The 24,621-nt window shown below is 41.9% G+C and overlaps 1 protein-coding gene across 7 annotated transcripts in view; it reads right to left on the reverse strand.

Annotated features, from left to right (window-relative positions):
- Window positions 1-9,586: 9,586 nt before the first annotated feature.
- Window positions 9,587-24,621, reverse strand: part of TCF3 (transcription factor 3) — a 128,416-nt gene continuing 113,381 nt past the window's right edge. For 3 of the 7 annotated variants that reach the window (XM_069740641.1, XM_069740638.1, XM_069740639.1), the window contains exons 19-20: window positions 20,458-20,595; window positions 9,587-10,072 (exon numbers count right to left, since the gene is read on the reverse strand). In XM_069740641.1, coding sequence (XP_069596742.1) covers window positions 20,459-20,595 — 137 coding nt within the window. In that variant the 3' untranslated portion in view covers window positions 9,587-10,072; window position 20,458. Of the gene's footprint in view, window positions 10,073-20,457; window positions 20,596-23,711; window positions 23,948-24,621 lie in introns of all 7 variants that reach the window. The other 4 variants (XM_069740640.1, XM_069740637.1, XM_069740642.1 and 1 more) reach the window with 2 other exon arrangements.

Genomic DNA, 24,621 nt, shown 5'->3' on the forward strand with positions numbered 1-24,621 from the left:
TGCCAAAAATAAAAATAGATACCAATAAAAGTAAAATTAATTGAGACATCAGTAGGTTAAGTGTTTTTGAATATCCATATTGAATCAGGAGCCCCATATAATGCTCCATACAGTTCATGATGGCCCCATAAGATGCTCTATATAAAAATATGCCACATATAATGCTCCATACAGTTCATTATTGCCCCATAGATGCTCCATATAAAGCTGTGCCCCATATACAATGCTCTGCACCGTTCATTATTGCCCCATAGCTGTGCCATATAGTGCCCTGCACCGTTCATTATTGCCCCATAGCTGTGCCATATAGTGCTCTGCACCGTTCATTCTTGCCCCATAGCTGTGCCATATAGTGCTCTGCACCGTTCATTATTGCCCCATAGCTGTGCCATATAGTGCTCTGCACCGTTCATTTTTGTCCGATAGCTGTGCCATATAGTGCTCTGCACCGTTCATTTTTGTCCCATAGCTATGCCATATAGTGCTCTGCACCGTTCATTATTGCCCCATAGCTGTGCCATATAGTGCTCTGCACCGTTCACTATTGCCCCATAGTGCTCTGCACCGTTCATTATTGCCCCATAGCTGTGCCATATAGTGCTCTGCACCGTTCATTATTGCCGTATTGATGTACCATAGAAAGCTGTGCCATTGCTGCTGCATTAAAAAAAAAAAAAATGCCATACTCACCTCTCTTGCTTGCAGCTCCCAGCGTCTCGTCCCGGCGTCTCTCCGCACTGACTGATCAGGCAGAGGGCGGCGCGCACACTATATGCGTCATCGCACCCTCTGACCTGAACAGTCAGAGCGGAGCGAAGAGACGCTGGGAAGATGGAGCGACGCCCGGTGTGTGGATCGGGGATAGGTAAATATGACATACTTACCTGCACCCGGCGTCCCCTCCTTCCCCCGGACAGCTGGGCTCCGGGTGCCGCAGCCTCTTCCTCTATCAGCGGTCACCATTACCGCTGTTTAGAGAAATGAATATGTGGCTCCACCCCTATCGGAGTGGAGTCCATATTCATTTTTCTTATGAGCGGTCCCACGTGACCGCTGAACAGGGGAAGAGCTGCAGCACCCGAAGACCGTGGGACGGCAGGGGGAGCGCCAGGATCGCCGGGACTAGGTAAGTATGCCTCAGGGCCCTCTCCCCCTCACCCGCCGACCGTGACTCGAGTATAAGCCGAGAGGGGCTCGGCTTATGCTCAAGTATATACGGTAATTATAATTATATCTGTTGATACAAAATGATTGCTTTGCAATATGCAAATTGGCTCTTCAGAGAGAAAGAGGACTTAAACTCTATAGCGACACCTGTTGGAAGTAGCGATCCTACAAGTCACAATCAACCCTTTAACAAGTCTTGCAATATGACTTAGAATAAAAGCCAAATCAGTATCAATTCGCAGACACGGTGCTTCGGGCTGTTGGCCCTCGTCAGTGCGAAGCATGAGAACTGATTTGGCTAGGTGAGAGGCTCTGGACTGGGGTCTAAGGGGTAACTTAAAAATGGTCTTGAATTGCTCAAATGTCAAAACATACCTCTGCCATTTTATTTAACTCCTCTGGCAGTTAAATTGGGTATCTGGCAATCATGTGACAACATTCATATTCAGAAATTATATAAAACAGCCACCCAAACATGCGTACATTTAGGCTATGTGCACACGTTCAGGATTTCTCGCAGAAAATTCCTGAGAAAAACCGGACATTTTCTGCAAGAAATCCGCAAAAAACCGCATGTGTTTTTGACGCGTTTTTTTCTGGACACTTCCCAATGCATTTTGTAGTGGGAAATCCGCAAAAACCCAGCAAAATTAATGAACATGCTGCGTTTTTTACCGCGATGCGTTTTTTTCGCGGAAAAAAACGCATCATGTGCACAAAACATGCGGAATTCATTCTAAATGATGGGATGCTTATTGTATGCGTTTTTTTGCGGTTTTATAGCGTTTTTATCGGGAAAAACCGCGAAAAAAACGCAACGTGTGCACACAGCCTTACATGGACAAAAAAAAAAACTGATAAACTCAATGGTCACTGAAATAACTTGAAATTGAAAAAAGTAATCTCAATTTTAAATTTACTGAATATCAAGTAATGAAAAGCAGACACTGCTTTTGAATTGCAGTTCAACAGGAAAAACAAACTAATGAAAATGGTCTTTTGCTGCACAACCTTTTGAGGAAATACCTGCAAACAAGTAATTTCTGTAACTCTCAGGGTATGTGCACACGTCAGGATTTCTTGCAGAAATTTTCCTGACAAAAACCAGACATTTCTGCCAGAAATCCGCATGCGTTTTTTTCGCGTTCGTGCGTTTTTTCCCAAATGCATAGAATAGCGGGAAAAACTCAAGAAATCCGCAAAATTAATGAACATGCTGCTTTTTTTTTTAACGCGATGCGTTTTTTTCGAGGAAAAAAACGCATCCTGTGCACAAAACATGCAAAATGCATTCAAAATGAAAGGATGCATAATGTATGCGTTTTAATGAGTTTTTATAGCGTTTTACCGCGAAAAAAAAGCGACAAAACCTGAACGTGTGCACATAGCCTTAATGAGACTTCTGAACCTGTCCACAGGTATCTTGAAATAGAATAGGGGTAGCCAACAGCAGAAAGTATCTATGAAATCGCATCTGGGAAGGTTATAATCAAAATATCACAAGGAAAATATATATAATAATCATTCCCAGTAGAACATATTCTGCCCAAGTATCGGATCAAGACGGTTATCAAAAAACATATACTGAAAAAGGGGGGAGGAAATAAATCCAAAAAAGATAACCTTTTGTCTTTATAATAACATTGCTTTATTTAAAGTGCAAGGCAAGAAGACAGTGATGACAACAGAGTCATCCAATAGTACATAAAAACAACTGGTACATACGGGACACTAGGAGCTCTGCCTGCTGACCCATGATAAGAAAATTACAATAATTGGCATATAGGGTCAGGGTTATAAGACTAATAGGGGGCATAGCCCATGTCACAATAGACCAATGTGCAAAAGCGCTGTCATACAAAAAATGCGATATTTAACATGTCATTTAACATAGCGTAATAATAGCAGGCTACACAGCAATGGAAAAAGTAGTTAATACATCACCCCAAAGTTGGTACTTAGCAGGTACAGCGTCCCAGTGTCTGCCCCAACGCGCGTTTCGGAACACCTTCATCAGGGGGCGCATAAAGAACTGTCAGAAATGTGCTGTATAAAAAGGCCAGAAACCGGAAGTAAACCTAAGCCGTAACCCGGATGTAGACGCGCGTCTCCTAGCAGCCGCCGGCACAACAGAGGAGGACAGCGTCATCCAGGCTATGCAGATCGATGCACGTGGGGCCCCACGAGATCCACCCACAATAAGCACCGGGTCGCCGTCCACCAAAGGAAGAGCCTGGCAGGCGCATGCGCTATAGCACACTCGAGAATGAGAGCGCCATAAGAGGTATGGGCAGGGGCAGGAAGCGGAACATAGCGATCTATGCTGGCAGCTAGAGCGCATACAGTCAAAGACCGATAACATCATGTGAGGAATATATATATCTTAATTAATATACATAAAAGGGATATGAAAGCGTACTATATGTAAAAACAGCCATAAAACTCACATCAGTGCGCGCACCAATAGTGCTACAGTGTGTCAAAAGCATGCAATTGTCTCATTAGAAATGAACATATATCAATAAATAAATAACAGTAATAACAATATAATATGTCCATATACTAGCTTAATGCAGAAATTCACATCCCCGGATGTCTTCCACAGGTATCTTGGCCCACTCTGTGGGCAAATTGTTCCAGCTGTCTCAGATCTGAAGGCTGCATTCTCCAGGCTTCATGTTCCAGCTCCTTTCACAGATGACCAAAAAGATTTAGATCAGGGCTTATAGATGGTAATTTCAGAATTGTCTGATGATTTTCTCTCAGCCATTCTTGGATGTTTTTAGCTGTGTGTTTTGAGTCATTATCCTGTTGAAGGACACATGACCTGTGCCCTCAGACCATGATTTTTGAAACTGCTGCAAATTTTGGTCCAGAATAACTTAAGTTTGCAGAATTCATTGTACCTTGCAGATTTCAGACACCCTGCGCTAGGTGCAGTAGAACATCCCCAATGTTCACAATCACAGTATGTATAAAGTTCTTTTCTAAAGGTACCGTCACACATAACGATATCGTTAACGATATCGTTGCTTTTTGTGACGGAGCAACGATATCGTTAAGGAAATCGTTATGCGTGACAGCGACCAACGATCAGGCCCCTGCTGGGAGATCGTTGGTCGCTGGGGAAAGTCCAGAACTTTATTTCATCGCTGGATCTCCCGCAGACATCGCTGAATCGGCGTGCGTGACGCCGATCCAGCGATGTCTTCACTGGTAACCAGGGTAAACATCGGGTTACTAAGCGCAGGGCCGCGCTTAGTAACCCGATGTTTACCCTGGTTACCAGTGTAAACGTAAAAAAACAAACACTACATACTTACCTTCCATGTCTGTCCCCGGCGCTTTGCTTCCCTGCACTGGCTGTGAGCGCCGGCCAGCTGGAAAGCACAGCGGTGACGTCACCGCTCTGCTTTCCGGCTGCCCGGAGCTGACAGTGCAGAGGAAAGCAGAGCGCCGGAGGACAGACACGGAAGGTAAGTATGTAGTGTTTTTTTTTTTTTACGTTTACGCTGGTAACCAGGGTAAACATCAGGTTACTAAGCGCGGCCCTGCGCTTAGTAACCCGATGTTTACCCTGGTTACCAGGGGACTTCGGATCGTTGGTCGCTGGAGAGCTGTCTGTGTGACAGCTCTCCAGCGACCAAACAGCGACGCTGCAGCGATCGACATCGTTGTCGGTATCGCTGCAGCGTCGCTTAGTGTGACGGTACCCTTAGTATGATTCATTTTTGCATCTGTAAACAGAGCGGATGTGACCAAAGCTCCAATTTTGTCTCATCTGTCAAAAGGACATAGGACATGCTCTACATGTTCTCAGAAACTTTGTGGCTTGTCAATGTGCATGTTGGCAAATTCCAGACTCACTTTTTTATGATTTGCTTTTAACAGTGGATTTTCTCCCGTCTTCACTAGAGTTGAGCGAACCTGATCGGGTTCCCTCTTATTCGGCAAGCTATAGCGAATAAGCTGCAGAGGGAATCCGGTTTCCTAGAGAGCCCAACCAATAGACTCTCCATGCATGTGATGTGGTGCAATCCACAAAGCCAGGTTCCCTCTGCAGCTTACTCGACAATCGCTATAGCTTGAGAGAACCCGAACAAATTCGCTCAACTTTAGTCTTGACCTCCACTTTGGCCAAGCCCACGACGGATGGTGGGATCTGACACTTATGTACCTGGACCATGGAGTTCACCTCTAATCTCTTTGGAAGTTGTTCTGGGCTCTGGTTACAATTTGTATTCTCTGTCTCATCCAATTTATCATCACTTTTCCCCTTGCGGGCAGGGAAGCTAGCTACAGTTCCATAGACATCAAACTTAAGAATAATATGTGCAACTGTAGCAACAGAATAATAAAGCTATTTGGAAATGGTTTTATAATCTTTTCATTTAACATGTTTGTTTAAAACTTTCTTTCTAATCACCTAAGACAACCATCTCCTTAGCTTTCTTTTGTCCATGTTCAGTGTGGTAAACACTGATACCAAAAAGCACAGCGATTACTTTTCGCCCTTTACAATAGGCAGACTAACTGATTACATGTTTGGAGACATCTATGTTGCCAATTAGGGTATACACCTTACTATATTTTACTTCTTTCATAGCAATGCTGAGCTCAGACAGATGCTATATTCAATGCAGATGGTGCGTACATTGGCGGGCGGCTCATGTACCCAAAATTCACATTGAAAATCGCTCTTGTTCACTAGTTAATAGATTCGTCGGTCTTCAAAAAGATTGAACAGATGATCATACCGAAAGAAACAAAAAAACAAACAAAAAGCAAACACCAAAACCTTCTTTTTCAAAATGTTACTTTTATTACAAACTTTTTCATGTATTCTTTTTTATTTTTTTTTTATTTTTTATCATTCATCAGTATACCACATCTGAAAGACTGGGATTCAAGAAGTTATACAGTTATAAAAAGCTTACATATATTGCTACAACACTGGTATATTTACAGGACAGTTTACCAAATCCATAAAAAAAAAAAAAAAAAAGTAAAAAAAAAATCCAGCCAGCTGATTTGACACTTGTAAAAAAAAAAAAAAAAAAAAATTCTGAGGCACTCAAGAAACAATTTCATGTTTGAATTACGTCTTGAATGAAACATTCTCAAAATACATTACTTTCTGGCTTTATCTGGGTTTAATAAGGCGATGACATTTCTAGCCTTTGTTATTATCGATATGTGGGAAATAAATATCACATTCTGGGTTCTTAACTAGAGATACTCCGTGACAGAGAGAAGATTCAATTGTTCATTCAAAGCAAAAACAGTAACAACGAGATGATTGAGGGGGATGTTGAGAAGGAAAAAAAAAAATTAAACCAGTCACTAATGACCCAAAATACATTTTTAAGACATTTAGTTAATAAGCAATTTACTAACAATACTCGGACTACAATAAACCAGCCACATGCAATAGCTGATCTAGGCTCTGCATGTTAGCCCACAAGAATCTATGGAAAAGAAGAAGCCAATAAATAAGAAAATGGTGAAAACAACCACAGTATTAAGCCATGTGTCTGCCCTGGACACCACAATGACTGGGGAAATCCAATTATTTTAACAAGTGTTCTGGACTCTTGATGTACAAAGCATAGATTGCATGGCAGGACTATGACTGGCTTTGCAATATAAATGATGGTTGTCACAAACTAATCAAATTCCTCAGCCCATCTACATGGAATGCTGATGCCCAGCAAAGTATTCTAGAAAGAACTCTCTCCAGATACAGGTAATGAATAAGACTATTGGAGATGTTCTTAAAATATTAAGTCAAGACCAATTTCTATTTTTTTTTTTTTTTAAACCTTGTCCAGCCATGCAAACTATATCTATAACAAGCAGCTTTCCATCCCTTAATGGTACATTGCAAACATTTGTAGAATTGTTACGTAATTATTTTCTACAAGTAGGATTACAAGTAGTAATTACACAGTGGTGTCACATTGGCCGTGATTTAATAAGTGTTCAATGCATTAACGGTGAAAGCAATGGTTTTTTTTTTTTTTTGCACTTTTAAAACGGGAATGTATTTAATGTTATTTTTATTCATTAGAAGTTCGTCAGTAGAAGAGAATAGGGGAGATTTATGAGAACTGCAATGAACAACCAATCACGATACAGAGCTTAAAGAGAACCTGACACATGCAGCCTGATCCACATGCAGCATGCATCACTGGCTACATCATCTCAGTCAGGTACGTTTGACGCAGCGTTTCAGAGTCAAACATACCTGGCGGAGATCATACAGCCAGTACCTTATACATGCTGCCTGATACACATCAGCTGTCAGGTTCTTTAAAAAATGGAAGCTGTGCTGTGATTTTTGACATGGGAGAAGACAACTTTTTTTTCCCCCATTAGCCTGTCCCAAAGTGTCTCTCTTTTTGTAGTCATTTTTAAAAATCATTTCTAGGCTTGGCCATAACAGAGGTACCCACCACTTTCTCATATTGTGTATAGATAGTGTGGTAAGCCATTTTTTAACGATGGGAAGTACACATTTTGTCCCACATACCAGGTGCCTACCCCTATGCACAGCTTGCTTTGGAAGACATCCCCTTTGACCTTGCCCTCTGATGGACCAGGGAAGACACAGATGGGTGGACAGGTCCGTCAGTGGGAGGTATGACTCCGCAGACTTCCTAAGTACACTGTGCGTAAGGTAGTTGGCCCTGAATGGTCCAGTATGCAGAAAATTAGTGATCCAGACAAGAGGGACGGTGACAGTAGGTGCAAAAACAGAGCACACTTGACTTTGTGGTCTGAAATGTTTACTTTGGAATGGAGGGTTATGCTATAATCAGAAACGTTTTAATAGATTTTATCAAGCAAGATGCATACTGGGCCATGTTTGAGAGAATACTAAGCAGCTGTTATACACCCCTGCAATTTTCCGAGGTGATAACGGTGCCTACAGACTACACGACATATCAGAATATGAGACTTGGGAAATACTAGCCTAGTCTACCTTCTTACTCTAGTCTCAAGATTGGAGTTTCATATGGTTAATCAGATTAAAGCAAAAAAACAAAAACCATAATAATCCAAAAATATGGTTACAATTCAAAGTGGATACAAAATATACAATTTTTGATGATCCATCCCTTTTAAATTCAAAGTGGTTAGAAATTAGGTGATTGAGGTGAAAGACTTAAAGGGGTTGTCTGGTAAAAACAAGTTACCATGGGTGATAACTTGTTGATTGGTGGGGGTCTGACCTCAAAGATCCGCAATGATCAGTAGAATGGGGAACATTGTTAGAATGGAAAGGTAGCGCACATGCTCAACCGCCACTTCATTCATTCCCCCATGGGGCTGCAGAACATTGCACTTGAGTTTTTTCTGAAGCGCCATAAAAAACAAATTGAGCAGACGTTGGGAAAAGGGGATAAAATGTCCTTGTCAGATAAAAAAAAGAAAAGTTCCCTGATCTGTCAATTGGCATGGGTCCTGGAGGTGTGGCAACCCCAGATTAGCAAATTATCACCCAGCCTGTGAATAGGCGATAAGGAGGTTGTCCAGTGGAAACAGGATAAGTGTTAAATGACATTTGTTAGCAGGTGTGCTAATTCAGCTACAAAACCAAGACAAACTTAAAAAAAACAAAAAAAAAACAGAACGACAAAGATAAAACCAAGTGGACTGGAAACATTCGGTAGATCCTGCATGTCAGAGAAAATGCTTGGAAAGTGAAAGCTGTATGAAAAATTTTCATTCAATCCAGAGAGGTGCATCTTGAAGATCTAATCTAATAATTAGGGAAGCATGTGAATTACACAAGGTCAACATGGAAGTTGTTGGTGTTGTGGATTAGACCACCGTTACAAGTTTCTCTTGAAATTAAGCCAATAGAATTTAGAGAATGTCACCTCACACATTTTTGATTTCTCGGACTTAAAATTTTCAGAACCCAAAGTCTTAAAAACCTGGGAGCAAGCAAAAAAAAAAAAAAAAAAAAAAAATTACTAAGTTACCTGTACTTTTCAAGTCCTACCCTGAGCTGCACAAGATGCCTGCTTTTCACAGGAATCTTACCTTTTGATTTATCAAACATATGATATTTATTTGTACAGAGAAACTTTTATTCGTAGCACCACAGGTGTTACCAATTTCAGCTCCTAAAATTATTATTACAGCTAGCAAAATTTTGTGAATAGGGAGACTTAAATCCGATGGAAAAATAGACCCTAGGAAAGGTAGACAGCACAGTGGTTGAGGTATTATAAGGGAGTCAAGATAAGGATAGACCACTGTAGCTCTTATCTAGATTTTTTTGTAAAAAAAAAATTTTGTTCGAATTTTATTAAAAAAAAATCCATTTCTAAAAACAAACCTGAAAAAATATTTTCTATTTGTTCTAACTTAAAAAAAAAAGAAAAAAAAGAAACAAATAACTCACATGCCTATCTTATTTTTTTTGTTGTTTTTTTTTTTTATTTTATTTTTTTATTCCAACAAAACTTCTCTTGTTTTTTTTTTCTAAGAAGTGTAGGCACAAGGTCGGGAAAATACTCATTACTCCCAGCAGAGCGGGGCGGATAACTTCTGGGAAAACTTTCTACAACTTTCACCGCTTAAATAAGTTCTCTTTCTCAGTTAAGGCAAATTCCTGATGACTTCTCTGCTTTCTTTGAGCACAAGTTCAAAGTTGAGACGTCAATCCAAGTCAGTTTATTTTTTTCATTATCTCTTTCCACTGTAAAACTCAGTCATTAGAGTCCATTTCTCAGGAAAATATAGTCAAGGCCACAAAGAATTCCATGTCTCGAAGTTTGTTTTTTATCTCAAAACAAAAATTGTAAAACCTTTTTAAAAATTAGAATTATATTTATATATATATAAAAATAACCCAACGTATGATGTAAAAAATCCAGCAAACATGATGAAACTGTTGAGAGAAAAAAAAAATTAAAATAAACAGCATAAATAATTGTTATTCATCTTCATATATCTTATCTTTATAAAGACGTGAGAATAATCATTGTGGTGACATAGATAAGCAAAGTTGACCTAACCTGGAGAAATTGGGTTTGGGAACTACATAAGAGTAACAGAAGACAAAGTGTGTAAAAATAAAAAAGTTATTTAAGCTTGATTGCATGCAGAAAGTCATAAGAAGTAACCGTAGTTTTAATTTTTACTTCGTAATTCAATAGTACACATGAAAATAAGCAACTTTGCAATACATATCAGAGAAATCTGCTTCTTTCTCTGCCAGAATTGATCAGACATTATCAGAATTCTCAATTCCGAGGTAAAATCTGTATTCAGTGAAGACACTTTCCCATTACTGAGACAGGAGATGATGGCGGCTACTGATGAGATTGTATGCAGACAGGAGGAGCTAGAGACAGAGCTCCATCCTTCTCCTATGTACGTAGAATATTTTCAGTAGCTGCCATCTTTTATATCAATAAAAATTAAAGTTGCGCTTTAAATGCACCTCTTATGACCCCGATTTATCAAAGCCTTTACGGCAGAATTATGGCATAAAAAGCTGCAAACTTTTGGCACAAGGTGGAGTTTCACTCTGTTTCTCCCAGCTGCGCCTAAGTGTACAGATAAAAACAAAGCAATATTACAGGGATCAAAAAAGAAGAAAAACGTACCATGCAACGAACTATTAAAAATATGGCTTTATTCAAGGAAATGCCAATGATTATATAATCATAAAGAATAAAAACAGAAAAAACCACATCCGCGTAGCAACAGGATTACAAAGCTGTACAAGCAACAGAGCCCCCAAAATATCAGGATAAAAATAAATAGACTGTACACCACACAAAATTTACATGAGAAAATTAGAAAAAGGCAGGAATAAAATTTTTTTTTTATAAAATATATTTTAAAAATTGTAAAATATATCAAAAAGGAAATTTTTTTTATATATGTGCAAAAACTTAATTATAATATAATATAATATGTGCAAAATACAGAAAAATGGTGAAAATCTAAAAAATAAAAAATTAATTACTTGGCTGCAAAATCTCATATACTGTGATGTATGTATAAAGATTGTTGCACAAAAAAATAAAAAACAAAAATGTGAAACAAAGAAACGGGGGTAGATAGAAACGGGGGTAATAGAACCCACTAATAGATCCCCCAAAACTATACTAAGGTGCATAAATAAGTAAAGTGCTATAGTGCCACCACACCACCCAAATCAACTTAGATCTATTCCTGCTGATTCCACCATACAAGCACCCTAATGGCGCCTCTACGGATATGCACAATATAAGGTGCAGCTGTACAATCGCAATTATAAGTTCCTCAACCTGGGGGGGCTCTCTCCTGTGCCAGCGCGTGCCCGACGCGCGTTTCGGTCTTTAACCTTCGTTTAACGTTTAACGAAGGTTAAAGACCGAAACGCGTGTCGGGCACGCGCTGGCACAGGAGAGAGCCCCCCCAGGTAGAGGAACTTATAATTGCGATTGTACAGCTGCACCTTATATTGTGCATATCCGTAGAGGCGCCATTAGGGTGCTTGTATGGTGGAATCAGCAGGAATAGATCTAAGTTGATTTGGGTGGTGTGGTGGCACTATAGCACTTTACTTATTTATGCACCTTAGTATAGTTTTGGGGGATCTATTAGTGGGTTCTATTACCCCCGTTTCTATCTACCCCCGTTTCTTTGTTTCACATTTTTGTTTTTTTATTTTTTTGTGCAACAATTTTTATACATACATCACAGTATATGAGATTTTGCAGCCAAGTAATTAATTTATCTTTTATTTTTTATATTTTCACCATTTTGCTGTATTTTGCACATAATATTATATTATAATTAAATTTTTGCACATATATAAAAAAAATTTCCTTTTTGATATATTTTACAATTTTTAAAATATATTTTATAAAAATTTTTTTTTTATTCCTGCCTTTTTCTAATTTTCTCATGTAAATTTTGTGTGGTGTACAGTCTATTTATTTTTATCCTGATATTTTGGGGGCTCTGTTGCTTGTACAGCTTTGTAATCCTGTTGCTACGCGGATGTGGTTTTTTCTGTTTTTATTCCTTATGATTATATAATCATTGGCATTTCCTTGAATAAAGTCATATTTTTAATAGTTCGTTGCATGGTACGTTTTTCTTCTTTTTTGATCCCTGTAATATTGCTTTGTTTTTACCTTTTTGAGCAGTGGTTTCCATTGCAATTGGGCACAGTGCACCCTGGTGGTTGATTTTATATATTCTTATATATATCACTTTTTTAGGGGTGATATCATATTGGTGAATTTGATACATACCAAGTGTGGGTATACTGTGTTATTTATCTAAGTGTACAGAGCAGAGGTATGGCAGGGTCGAGATGCCAAAGATAATTCATAATGAGCTGTAGCACGCCTTACTCTAGAAATCTTAGTCTGTGACAGGAGTAAGATCAGTAATGAGGCACACGTCATTCATCAGTGAAACAGGAGCGACAGTGGCCCCTCAACAAAACCAGCCAGAAAATTCAAAAATCCTTGGTGTTTATGAATTGCGGCTTATATCTCCAGCACACTGTATATTTGAAATTGCAATATAGTCAACGTGTCGAAATGGAACAATTTTGCCCGGCCCATTTTTGGGGTTGTGTGTGAAAGAAATTATGTCCAATTTGCCATTTTTTCCTCTTTTTGTGTTCCAATTCACTCAAAGGAAATAAATATGTGTATAACATAACATGCGTAATTGCAATAATTTTCTGGGAGAAATATTTCATTTTCATATATAGTTACATAAGGATTTGGGAAAGCAAAGTATCTACAAAACAGAGATTTTTGTGTACTCACCGTAAAATCCTTTTCTCCGAGCCAATCAATGGGGGACACAGGACCATGGGTGTTATGCTGCTACCAGGACACTAAGTAATACAGAAAGAATGGCTCCTCCCCTGCAGTGTACACCCTCCTGCTGGCTCCAAGTGAACCAGTTCGGTAACAAAGCAGTAGGAGCTTAACATTTAACCAGGATGAACTATGTCAAAACCAAGCCAACACAGAAAACCAAAGCCGTTAGGCTAACAGCGTGGGTGCTGTGTCCCCCAATGATTGGCTCGGAGAAAAGGATTTTACGGTGAGTACACAAAAATCCCTGTTTTTCCTACACCTCATTTGGGGACAGGACCATGGGACATCCTAAAGCAGTCCCTGGGTGGGGAACAATCATCTGTAATTGCTCCTTGTACCCACAAGTTACAGATGCGACACAGCCGCCTGCAAAAATAGTCTGCCGACGTTCGCATCTTCCGAGGCCTGAGAATGAATATGGTAATGTATGCAGACTGGACCAGGTCACAGCTCTGCAAACTTGTGCCGCCGAAACTTGGTGCCGGATGGCCCAAGACGCACCCAATGACCGAGTGGAATGAGCCTTAATCCCTGCTGGGACAGGATGACCTCTTACTCGGTAGGACTCCTGAATAGCTGAACGAATCCATTTGGCTATTGTCGCCTTGGAAGCGGAAAACCCCAGCCTTGGCCTTTCTGGGAGAACAAACAGGGCATCTGACCTGCGGAAGGACGCCGCCAGCAAGATGTACCTCTTGAGAGCTCTCACTAAATCCAGTGTGTGGGGGGGAACCTTCTCGAAGCGATGTACTGGTGCCAGACAGAGTGACGGTAAGACAATCTCCTGATTGAGATGGAAGGATGACACAACCTTTGGCAATAAGGACGGGGATGTTCTCAAAACCAGCTTATCCTGATGAAAAATCATGAACGGAACTTGACAAGACAAAGCGGCCAGCACTGAGACTCGTATAATGGACTTGACCGCAACCAGGAAGGCAACCTGCACATGAAAGGAAGGACAGGGAAACCTCCTATAAAGGTTCGAAAGGAGCTTCTTGCAAGACTCTGAGGACCAGATTAAGGTCCCATGGTTCCAACAGCATCTTATAGGGCGGCACCTTTTGGGAGACTCCCTGAATGAACGTCTTCACTTGCAATATGTTGGCAATCATGCTTTGGAAAAGAACGGACAGGGCTGAAATCTGCCCCTTGAGAGAACTAAGGGCGAAACCCAAGTCCAAACCAGTTTGTAAAAATTCGAGGATGGAAGGAATGGAAAAGTCAAGAGGAGAACATCCCCGATCGTTGCACCAGGAAAAGAAGGTTTTCCAAGTGCGATGAAAAATACACAGACATATGCTTTCTAGCGCTGATCATGGTAGAGATGACTTCCAGAGAGAAACCTGCCTGGGTTAGAACCCAGGACTCAACGGCCATGCCGTCAAACACAGGGAAACGGAGTTATGGTGGTAAATGGGGCCCTGTGATAGCAGGTATATGCGATCCGGTAATCTCCAGGGAATGTCGGCGACTAGTTGAACTAGTTCCGCGTACCACGCCTGGCGCGGCCAATCTGTTGCAATCAGGATTACTGGTACTCCCTCTGCTCTGATCTTCTTGATGACTCTCGGCAGTAAGGAGAGCAGGGGAAATATGTACGGAAGCCGAAAATGATGCCACGGGAGTACGACTGCATCTGCCCCGATGGCTGTTGGATCGTGGGACCGAGCTATGAAGTCAGGAACTTTGGAATTTAGCCGTGAGGCCATCAGATCCACGTCCGGAGTTCCCCAACGACAGCAGATCTGGTGGAAGATCTCCAGATGGAGAGACCACTCCCCAGAGTCGAGGCTTTGATGACTGAGGAAATCTGCTTCCCAACTGTCCACTACCGGGACGTGAACTGCAGAAATCATTGAGCGGTTTTCCTTGGCCCAACGGAGAATGTAGCCTACCTCGCTCATGGCTGCCATGCTGTGGGTTCCCCCCTGTCGGTTGATGTATGCCGCTGCAGTGGCATTGTCGGACTGAATCCTGATGGGACGACCCGCCAGGAAGGGATGGGACTGGAAAAGGGCTAACCAAGTGACCAGCGGCCCTGAGCAGTGATGTAGAAACACCGCTCCTCAGCCTAGAAGACTGGCATCTGTTGTCACAACTAGCCAATGTACTGGAAGAAAAGACTTCCCTTGATTCAGGGAGGACTTCAATGTCCACCACCTGAGAGACGGTGACTCGCTGGGGAAGAAAGAACTGACGGTCGAGGGAGGACTGGTTCCTGGCCCAAACAGCCAGGAGGGCATGCTGTAAGGGACGGAGGTGTAATTGGGCAAATGGAACCGCCTCCATAGCTGCTACCATCCTGCCGAGGACTCTCATACTGAAGCGCAGAGAGAGAGTGTGAGGTTGAGAGAGCTTCTTTTTCGGGGGAAAAAGCACCAACCCCTGGGACGAGTCCAGCATATTTCCTAGAAAAGAAATTCGCTGAGCCGGTACTGGGGAAGATTTTTTGAAGTTTATCTTCCAACTCAGGCGAGAAAGAGAATCCATTGTGATCTTAATGGCCTCCTTGCAGGCGCGGAAAAAGGGGCCTTTGATGAGGATATCGTCTAGGTACGGTAGCACCACCACGCCTCAGGTGTGCAGGATGGCCACGGCAGACACCATGACCTTGGTGAATACCCTGGGAGCGGTGGCGAGGCCGAAGGGAAAAGCAACGAATTGGAAGAGTTCCTGAACTGCGAAGCGAAGGAACCTCTGGTGAGGGGAAAATTGGAATGTGGAGGTACGCGTCCTGGATGTCTATAGACGCCAGGAACTCGCCTTTTTCCATGGAGGTGATGACAGAACGAAGCGATTCCATTCGGAACAGTCGTACCCTGACGAACTTGTTCAGCAATTTAAGGTCCAGTATGGGCCGTACCATACCGTCCTTCTTTGGAACAATGAAAAGGTTTGAAAAAAAAAAATCTTGAAACCTTTCGCTCTGAGGGACGGGATAACCCCCATTCTTTTAGAGAGCTTATGGCTTGGAAGAACTCTGATGCCTTTGCCCTGGGAGGAGAAGACAGAAAAAAAACGATTTGTTGGGAGAGAGGAGAATTCTGTCTTGTATCCGGAGGACACTAGGTCACGGACCCATTCGTCGTGAACGACAGAGCTACGCGTCGCTGAAGGAAAGCAGGCAGCCGCCTACTTTGAGGGTGTCCCCCGGATACTACAGGGAGTCTGGGGACCTCTATCCCTACATTGTGCCCGGCCGGGTCCGGAAGATGTGGATGTAAAAGGACCAATTTGAGTTGGAACAAGGGAAAAAAAAAAAAAAAAAACACGGGACCAAGCCTGCTGTTGCCGGTTCTGAAAGGGCCGAAAAGGTCTCTGTTGTGGGAGAAATTTACTGTCCCCTCCAGTGGCGTCAGAAATTAATTGATCGAGTTTTTCGCCAAAAAGGCGACTGCTCTGATATGATAAAGAAGTCAATGACTTTTTGGAAGCAGAATCCGCATGCCAGTCCCTGAGCCAAAAGGGCCTCCGAATGGTGATGGCGTTTGCTGCTGCTTGAGAAGCGCAGTCAGCGGCATCCAGAGATGCGGTCACTAGAAAATCCCCAGCTGTGGTTATTTTGAGTAGCAAGGTCTGCTACCTCGGGGGAAGATTGGTATCCAGAACAGCTGAAGACAAGACCTCAGCCCAATGGGTCATAGCCTTAGCCACCCACGTAGCGGCAAAAGATGGAAAGAGTGCGGCTGCTGAGGCTTCAAAGGCTGAACGAGCCATATTGTCGATCTGACGATCGGTGGGGTTTTTAATCGAGGCGCCCTGAAGAGGATAAAATAGATTTAGTAGCTAGGAGCGATACTGGAGGATCTACTGGAGGAGACTGTGACCAATCTTTTCTTAGATCAGGAGCAAAGGGATATTTTGACTCCATGGGCTTTTGCCCTGTGAAGCGTTTATCTGGACGGATCCTATGAGATTCAACGATTTCCTTAAATTCGGGATGATTGGCGAACACTTTGAGCCCGCTTGGTCCTCTTAAAGGACACGGCATGATCAGTTTTAGATAAAGGTTCCTCATCTAGCTGCAGGGCCTTGTTTACTGACTCAATGAGAGAGTCTAGAGTCTTCTGATCGTTTGAAATTCCTGATCTAGGAACGTGTCAGAATCGTCCTCTGAGACAGGTTCTTTACTAGCACATGGGGAGGGGGGAGCGAGAAATGGAACTCAGAACCAGATACCCGGTAATGATCTGGGGACAAGGCAGGGGTCCTTTTCCTGGAAGAGCGAGAGCTCCTTGGTAAGGTATGACCCCTAGTGTACAAGGGATTCTGATCATCGGAAGCGTTGTCTGTAAGAGTGCCCTGGTTAGAGGAAGGGTCTCGGAACGAGTCTAACGCTTTGGCCAGGGATGCCATAGACCGGGTAAGGGAGGTAGCCCTACTAGGCTCACTGGGTTCTGTATCAGTAACAGGTGGTTCCTGAACAGTCACCAGTTCACAAGCTGAGCATAACGCAGTATTGTGACCCGGGGTAGAGATACCTTACAAGAGGTACAAGCAGCAAAAAAACACACTGGGTTTTCCCAGACTTTTTGTTAGGCTTTGATTGAGACATAGTGTAGCCTTGAGGGGAGTGCTTACTAGCAGGGGAAGGGTTAAGCCATGTTTCTGCAGCTTACCCAGGTCCTGTGTCTTGATTCCCTGGGGGAGGTCAGCAATGTCCACAGAAATCGCTTCCTGAAGCTGTGATTTAAAACGCTGGAGCAGTGCTGCAGCATCAGCCTGTGTTCAAAAGATGGCTGCAGAGAGTGGGCGGCGGAAACTGCAGGAGTCAACGTTCCAGCCTGGAGAGGTAAAAGCCGGGGGCTAAATTTTAAGCTTGCAGCCTGTAGCACCGCTACCGCTGTTTGTGCGACGTGACCCATGGACCCGGGCTTTAAGGTATCTGCGGACCTCCCTTATCCCAGGGACCAGGACACCCCAGCGCCTCGGCCCTGCAGGTATACTCACGGTAGATGCGGTGGGCCCGTGCTCAATCCACTGTCACCAAAGTCAGGGAGGGGGTGGAGAGCTTCTGCCGTCTTCCATCATCCGCTATAACAGTGGTGATGCAGTGGGGGGCTGCACTGACGTCATAAACATCATGTCCGGCTATGCACCTGGCTCCAGCACGCAAAGGCACTGTCGCCCGCAAAGTGAGCTCAGGGCTGACATCCAAGGGTACAGGGGGGGGACGCTCCACGTTCTTGCCTGTTGATGGTTCGGGGGAGATCGGACTCTTTCTAGGTTCCGTCGCCCCCATTCGCTCGTTAAGGGAAAAATAGAATAAAAACGGTGGGGTCTGAAAGCAGACCCAAGTGCCTCCTACAGACACTGAGCAAGAACTGGTTCACTTGGAGCCAGCAGGAGGGTGTATACTGCAGGGGAGGAGCTATTCTTTCTGTATTACTTCGTGTCCTCCTAGTGGCAGCAGCATAACACCCATGGTCCTGTGTCCCCCAATGAGGGGTAGGAGAAAGTACTTTTATCTATGGAAATGTTTACATAAAAGGGAATTCTAAACTAGTGGCAAAGCCATATACAGCTCTGGCAAAAATTAAGAGACCGCTGCAAAATGTTCAGTTTCTCCAATTTTTCTCTTTATGGGTATATTTTTGAGTAAAATGTAAATTGTTCTTTTACTCTACTACTGACAACATGTCTCCGAAGCTCCAAGCAATAAATTTTGTATTTATTTTCTGAAAATGAGAAATGGTCAAAAAAAAACAAAAAAATGCATTGCTTGCAGAACTCAAATAATGCAAAAAAAAAAAAACCAAGTTCATAATCATTTAGAAACAACAATACTAATGTTTTAACTCCGGAAGAGTTCAGAAATCATTATTTTTTGGAATAATTATGATTTTTAATCACAGCTTTCATGCGTCTTGGCATGCTATCCACCAGTCTTTCACACTGCTTTTGGGTGACCTTATGCCACTCCTGGTACAAAATTGTAAGCAGTTATTTGTTTGATGTCTTGAGACTATCCATCTTCATCTTGATTATATTCCAGAAGTTTTTAATAGGGTTCAGGTCTGGAGTGTGGGCTGGCCATGACAGAGATTTGATGTGGTGGTCCTTCATCCACACCTTGATTGACCTAGCAGTGTGGCATCGCGCATTGTCCTGCTGGAAAAAACAGTCCTCAGAGTTGTGGAACATTGCCTGAGCAGAAGGAATCAACTGTTTTTTCCAGGACAACCTTGTATGCGGGCTTGATTCATACGTCCTTCGCAAAAAACAACCTGCCCAATTCCAGCCTTTCTGAAGCATCCCCAGATCTTCACCGATCCTCCACCAAATTTCACAGTGGTGCAAGACACTGTGGCTTGTACGCCTCTCCATGTCTCCGTCTAACTATTAGACCAGGTGCTGGGCAAAGTCCTTTATGGTCCAATCCTTATGGTCTTTGGCAAACTTCAGCCTGGCTCTCCTTTGATTCTCATTGATGAAAGGCTTTTTTTCTAGCTTTACAAGACTTGGGTCCTGCCTCTAGGAGCCTGTTATGAACTATTCTTGCAGTGCACTTCACCCCAGCTCCCATTTGCCATTCCTTTTGTAGGTCACTTGATGTCATCCTGCGGTTGCTGAGTGACAGTCAAATAGGATGACGGTCATCCTGGTCAGTGGAGAGTCGTTTTCACCCTCTGATGATCTGTAGCTTTGTTGTCCCCAATGTCTGGTGCTTGACCTTGTTGTAATGGACTGCAGTCTTAGAAATTTTAAGGATGGAGGCAACATGACGCTCATTGTGTACCTCTGCTAGTAAAGCCAGAATTGAGCCCTTTTCCTCACTCAAGACTTTTCTTTTCAACTCCTTTGGCATTGTTAAAAGTTTTTTTTTTCATTCCTATTACTTTTGGGATATTACTAGCCCTTGTTTTGCCATCCAGCTTGTCGTATTGCAAGAGGATTGTGAACACCACAGCAGTGTTTTTTATACTTCCCTTCGTTAAATAAGATTTGGTTCAGGTGATCACCTAATCAGAAGCACATTAAGTAGAATGAGGTGTACTCTGGTTGAAATTCAACTGACACTGGAATGGAAAGGCTGTCAGACATGTAGAGAAGCGGATTTTTATAAAACTGTGCAGTGGTCTCTTCATTTTTGCCAGAACTGTAGAGCATACAGTTTACTTCCAGTCATCAGTGCTCAAAGCACATACTCTGGAAAAGCATCCTTTAGAAAATAGAAAACATAAAAAGATGAACTACAAAATTGACAAGAGGCTTGGAAGTCTTCGGTACTGGAAGAAAAGATAACCTGAGTCTTTATTCACATATTCGTGTAATCTCAGTATTTTACAGTCAATTTCAGGAGTGGGACCAAGAGAACAAAACTATAAATGGAAAAATTAACTTTATATATCATAATAAGTGCCAGGGATAGAAATTAATGACAGGGTATTGTCTTTGGATAGGGTATTGAATGAAAACAGGGGTTACTCACTTTACATATGGCCCACTGGGTTATGAGAGTCCCCAAGACCAGGCAGTCCTCCAGGCAGCCCCATCTGTGGATCCACACCTGACACCTTTTCTTCCTCGCGCCTTTTCAGACAAGCAGCCTTCGGGTTTAGATTTCGCTCTATGAAGAAAAGCAATTGTTAAATGTAGTGGATTGATGTGCTAATATTTTAAGTATGGATTAGATGGTCAGCATCTTAATAGAGTTGCAATTCTTTTTACATTCAAATGGTTTTCATTCAATAAGGTATATATTAAAAAAGCAAATATACAGTTTAAAATGTGATTTATAAATGTTAACGCACTGCAGAAACATGCACTTCCAGCTATACTCAAGTTACCATGAAGTGGTTAAACTAATAAAGACAAGCATTCAGCAACAGTTACGTTTTGACTCCCCGAAAAAAAAAATAATAGAAAATGGAGTAAAAGTTGTAATAGCAAGGAAGATAATAGTTATTACAGCTTATACAAGACAATTATGTAATACTAACACCTTAAGGCGGTGGGCAGATATAGCTACTAGATATTTATACAGAAGGAAGCAAAAGATTTGAGGGAATCTGTTGGAAGGATCAACCCTCCTAATCCATCTACATGGGCAAGTGGGTCAAAGGAAGGTTAATAAAATGATACCTTGATCATCTAAAAGCCAATTTTATTCCATAGTAATCAAAGTTTTTCTTAATATGTAAATTAGCCATTAAGCTCTATGGCCGGACACTGATCTGCATGAGAATCTGCCTCCTGAGCTTATTTTAAATGAAAAGGGTAGTTACCAGAGTGATATGTAATGGCTGCTCTTCTGATCTCACTGCAGAGCTGTGTGTGTTTAGAACTAACAGTAGACAAGCAGTTCTCCTCTCATAGTGCTGTCACCTCTACTGCAGAGCTGTGCCAGATCACATTCAGCTTTTATTTGGGGGAGAAGGGAGTACAGCTGAGTTGACAGCGCTGGGAGAGCTGCAGCTGTATTTATAATTAAACAAAGCTCAGCTATGCTGTACGGTGTTACTCAATCAGGCAAAGCACTGACCTGCATGTCTATGTAGATGGCTTATGAGGCGAGATAGTTCTAGCAGATTCCCTTCACGCAAAGTGTTACGATAAGATATAGGACAGATATTAGAAGGTGAATATAAAAAAAAAAAAAAAAAAAAAAAAGAAGAGAACTTAAGGTGGAATATTTTTCTGGGATATTTGTTCTCTTTTGCTGTATTGAATACTTTGTTTATATCAACACACATTAAAATTATTCCCACAGTAGCTAATCTACAATTGCACCATCAATAATTATATCTAACTAACTGAAAGTAGGAGCAAAGCCAGAGGAGAATTTAATTATCCCTGTTCACCAAAACTCCACATGTGGTTTGATCTCTAAATAGATTACAGACTTCCTTAGAACACAGCACAAGCAAAAAAAAAAAAAAAAAATACACCGCGCTGTTCCTCGTATGGTTTGTACAGGATAATACGTATACAAACCTCATTCTTTAAAACTGGCTCATAGTAAGTGTCTTTGCTGCCCGTGCCATTGAAAGTTCAGCTTTCAATTTACCAAAGCAGCTATGGTACACTTTTTTTCAGAGGGAAATAGCGTTGAGCACAAACGTGTCCAACAAACTTAAAGGGGAATTCCAATCTTCAAGATCCATCCCAATATGTAGTAGTATAGTTTTTCTGATTCACCATCTTTTTCCTCATATGCAGGCATTGCAGGACTTTAGGTATCCATGGTTACGACCACTGATCGTGACAAGTTAGCTAGTTGCTAGTGGTTGTAACCATAGAAAATATGCAATGCTTGCACATGAGTAAAGAGTAGTGATGAGCGAACATACTCGTTTGAGATTTCCTGAGCACGCTCGGGTGATCGAGTATTTGTTAGTGTTCGAAGATTAAGTTTTCATCGCCTCAGCTGAATGATTTACAGCTACTAGCCAGGCTGAGTACATGTGGGGGTTGCCTGGTTGCTAGTAAAGAGACAGTGAATCAGAAAAACTATACTACATTTCGAATTGGAAGTATTTGCAAATAACATTACACCTAATATATACTGGGATAGGATCTTGGAGATGTGAATACCCTTTTGATTCAATTCAAAGAATTGCAATGGTGTAAGCAAGAGCCTGTTCAAAATAACACAAGAATGCATGTAATTTTGGAGCAATGCTACACTGGACAATAGGTCGACCTAACTGGTTGTGTTTAAACAGTGAAATAAGTCCTGGCATAGAGTTTTTTTTTTTTTTTTTTTTTAAAGTGTCTTATGACCGTGACATTTCATTACATAAACATTGGTGCTTGGCTGTGTCCAAAGATACCTTTGAGCAACTGTATGCACAGCTAACTGATCTCAAGCACGAGTGGTCCACCTTGTATTTAGGCTTGATACCTTTAATACGTGGTCCAATTCAAAGGCTATGTGCACACGGTGCAAATTTGCCTGCGGATTCGCAGCGGATTGGCCACTGCGGATTTGCAGCAGTTTTCCATCAGGTTACAGTACCATGTAAACCTATGAAAAACCTAATCCGCTGTGCCTATGGTGCGGGAAATATTGAGCGGAAACGCTGCGTTGTATTTTCCGCAGCATGTCAATTCTTTGTGTGGATTACGCAGCGTTTTACACCTGTTCCTCAATAGGAATCCGCAGGTGTAAAACCGCAGATGAAATCCGTACAAAAAACACACAGGAAATCCGCAGGTAAAACGCAGTGCGTTTTGCCTGCGGATTTTACAAAAATGGTGCGAAAAAATCCGCACATGAATCCGCAACGTGAGCACATAGCCCTAAATGGATTGAATTAACTGCAAACACCAAAATTTAGCAGTGCCTTGCCTACTGGGTCTCACTATTCTGCTTAACGAGAGGGAGTAGATGACGAACAGTATTATAGACACTGTAACGGCATCCGATTGGATGATTATTATGACAGCCACACAAGAACTTCCAATCTCCAATAAAAAGGATGAAAAAAGGAAATGAAAACACAGAAATGGTACAGTAAATGGAGAGAGCGTGTGCGCGTGTGCGAGAGAAGTCAAACAAATTAAAACACCACTGGAATCTATGGCACAAATGGCAAAAAAGATATGCAAGCATCCAAGATGGCGAGTAAATTTTTAAAGAGAAAGGGATTGTAACGAGAAGAAAATAAATGTAATAAGTGTTGATGCAGGAAGAATGGAAGTTTAATTTAACATGGATGCTAGGGTGGAAGTCGAGGATACCTCGCACTTGCTGCTCCAGGCCCATTATGACCTGCACGGCCTGCTGTAGGATGATGAGCTTGGTCTGGGCTTTGTCGGCTTTTAAATGCATCTGCACCATTCGGCCCAATTCCTTGAACGCCTCATTGATGTCTCGGACGCGCACTCTCTCTCGCGCGTTGTTTGACATTCTCCTCTCCCGATCTCGCACGTCCTTCTCCTCCACAGAGCTGCCCTCTTCCTTACTGCTTCCACCGCTGCTGGACCCCAGGAAAGTGAATGGTTAAATCGGGGGGAGGGTTTAACTCTGGGCCCCAATAAACCTTTCGTTACCGGAGGGTGCCAAACTGTATAATATTTATTCTACAAGGCATTGCCATTAACAAGCTGTCTACACACAGGCAAGGAAAGTAAAAAACAAAAACACAGGACCAACAAAAATGTTTTATGCTGTATTAACACATGCAGTAATCTCAAGGACAAAATTACTGCCAATTATGGAATTTGTAAGGATGTTAAAAAAACAAAACAAAAACAAATTTGGTTATATACAAAAATTAGCCTAGGCATACTGGTTTAGGATATGGACACGCTTTGGTTCAGAGCGCTCAGCCAAACAAAAATGGGGGAACAATAGCATGATGAAATCCTAAACCAATCTTGTAATTAATTACTTAATAGTACAATAGTTGGTCATTCACAATCGCTTACATTACTGGTTCAGATTTCACACCAACATTTATGACACATTCAGTGTAAGAGTGAAGCAATTCATTGCAGTCAGAACCTATGCCCAATGTGAGAAACAAAAGTAACTTTGCCTGTACATTGTCAGATGAATAATGGCTTTGCCAAAATATGACAAATTCAGGTTTCATATAGATTTTAGTTTATCCTAGGACTGGCATAGTCAATACAGTGAAGACTGAAA

Source organism: Ranitomeya imitator, chromosome 1 (genome assembly GCF_032444005.1).
Source record: "Ranitomeya imitator isolate aRanImi1 chromosome 1, aRanImi1.pri, whole genome shotgun sequence".
Taxonomy (NCBI): Eukaryota; Metazoa; Chordata; class Amphibia; order Anura; family Dendrobatidae; genus Ranitomeya; species Ranitomeya imitator.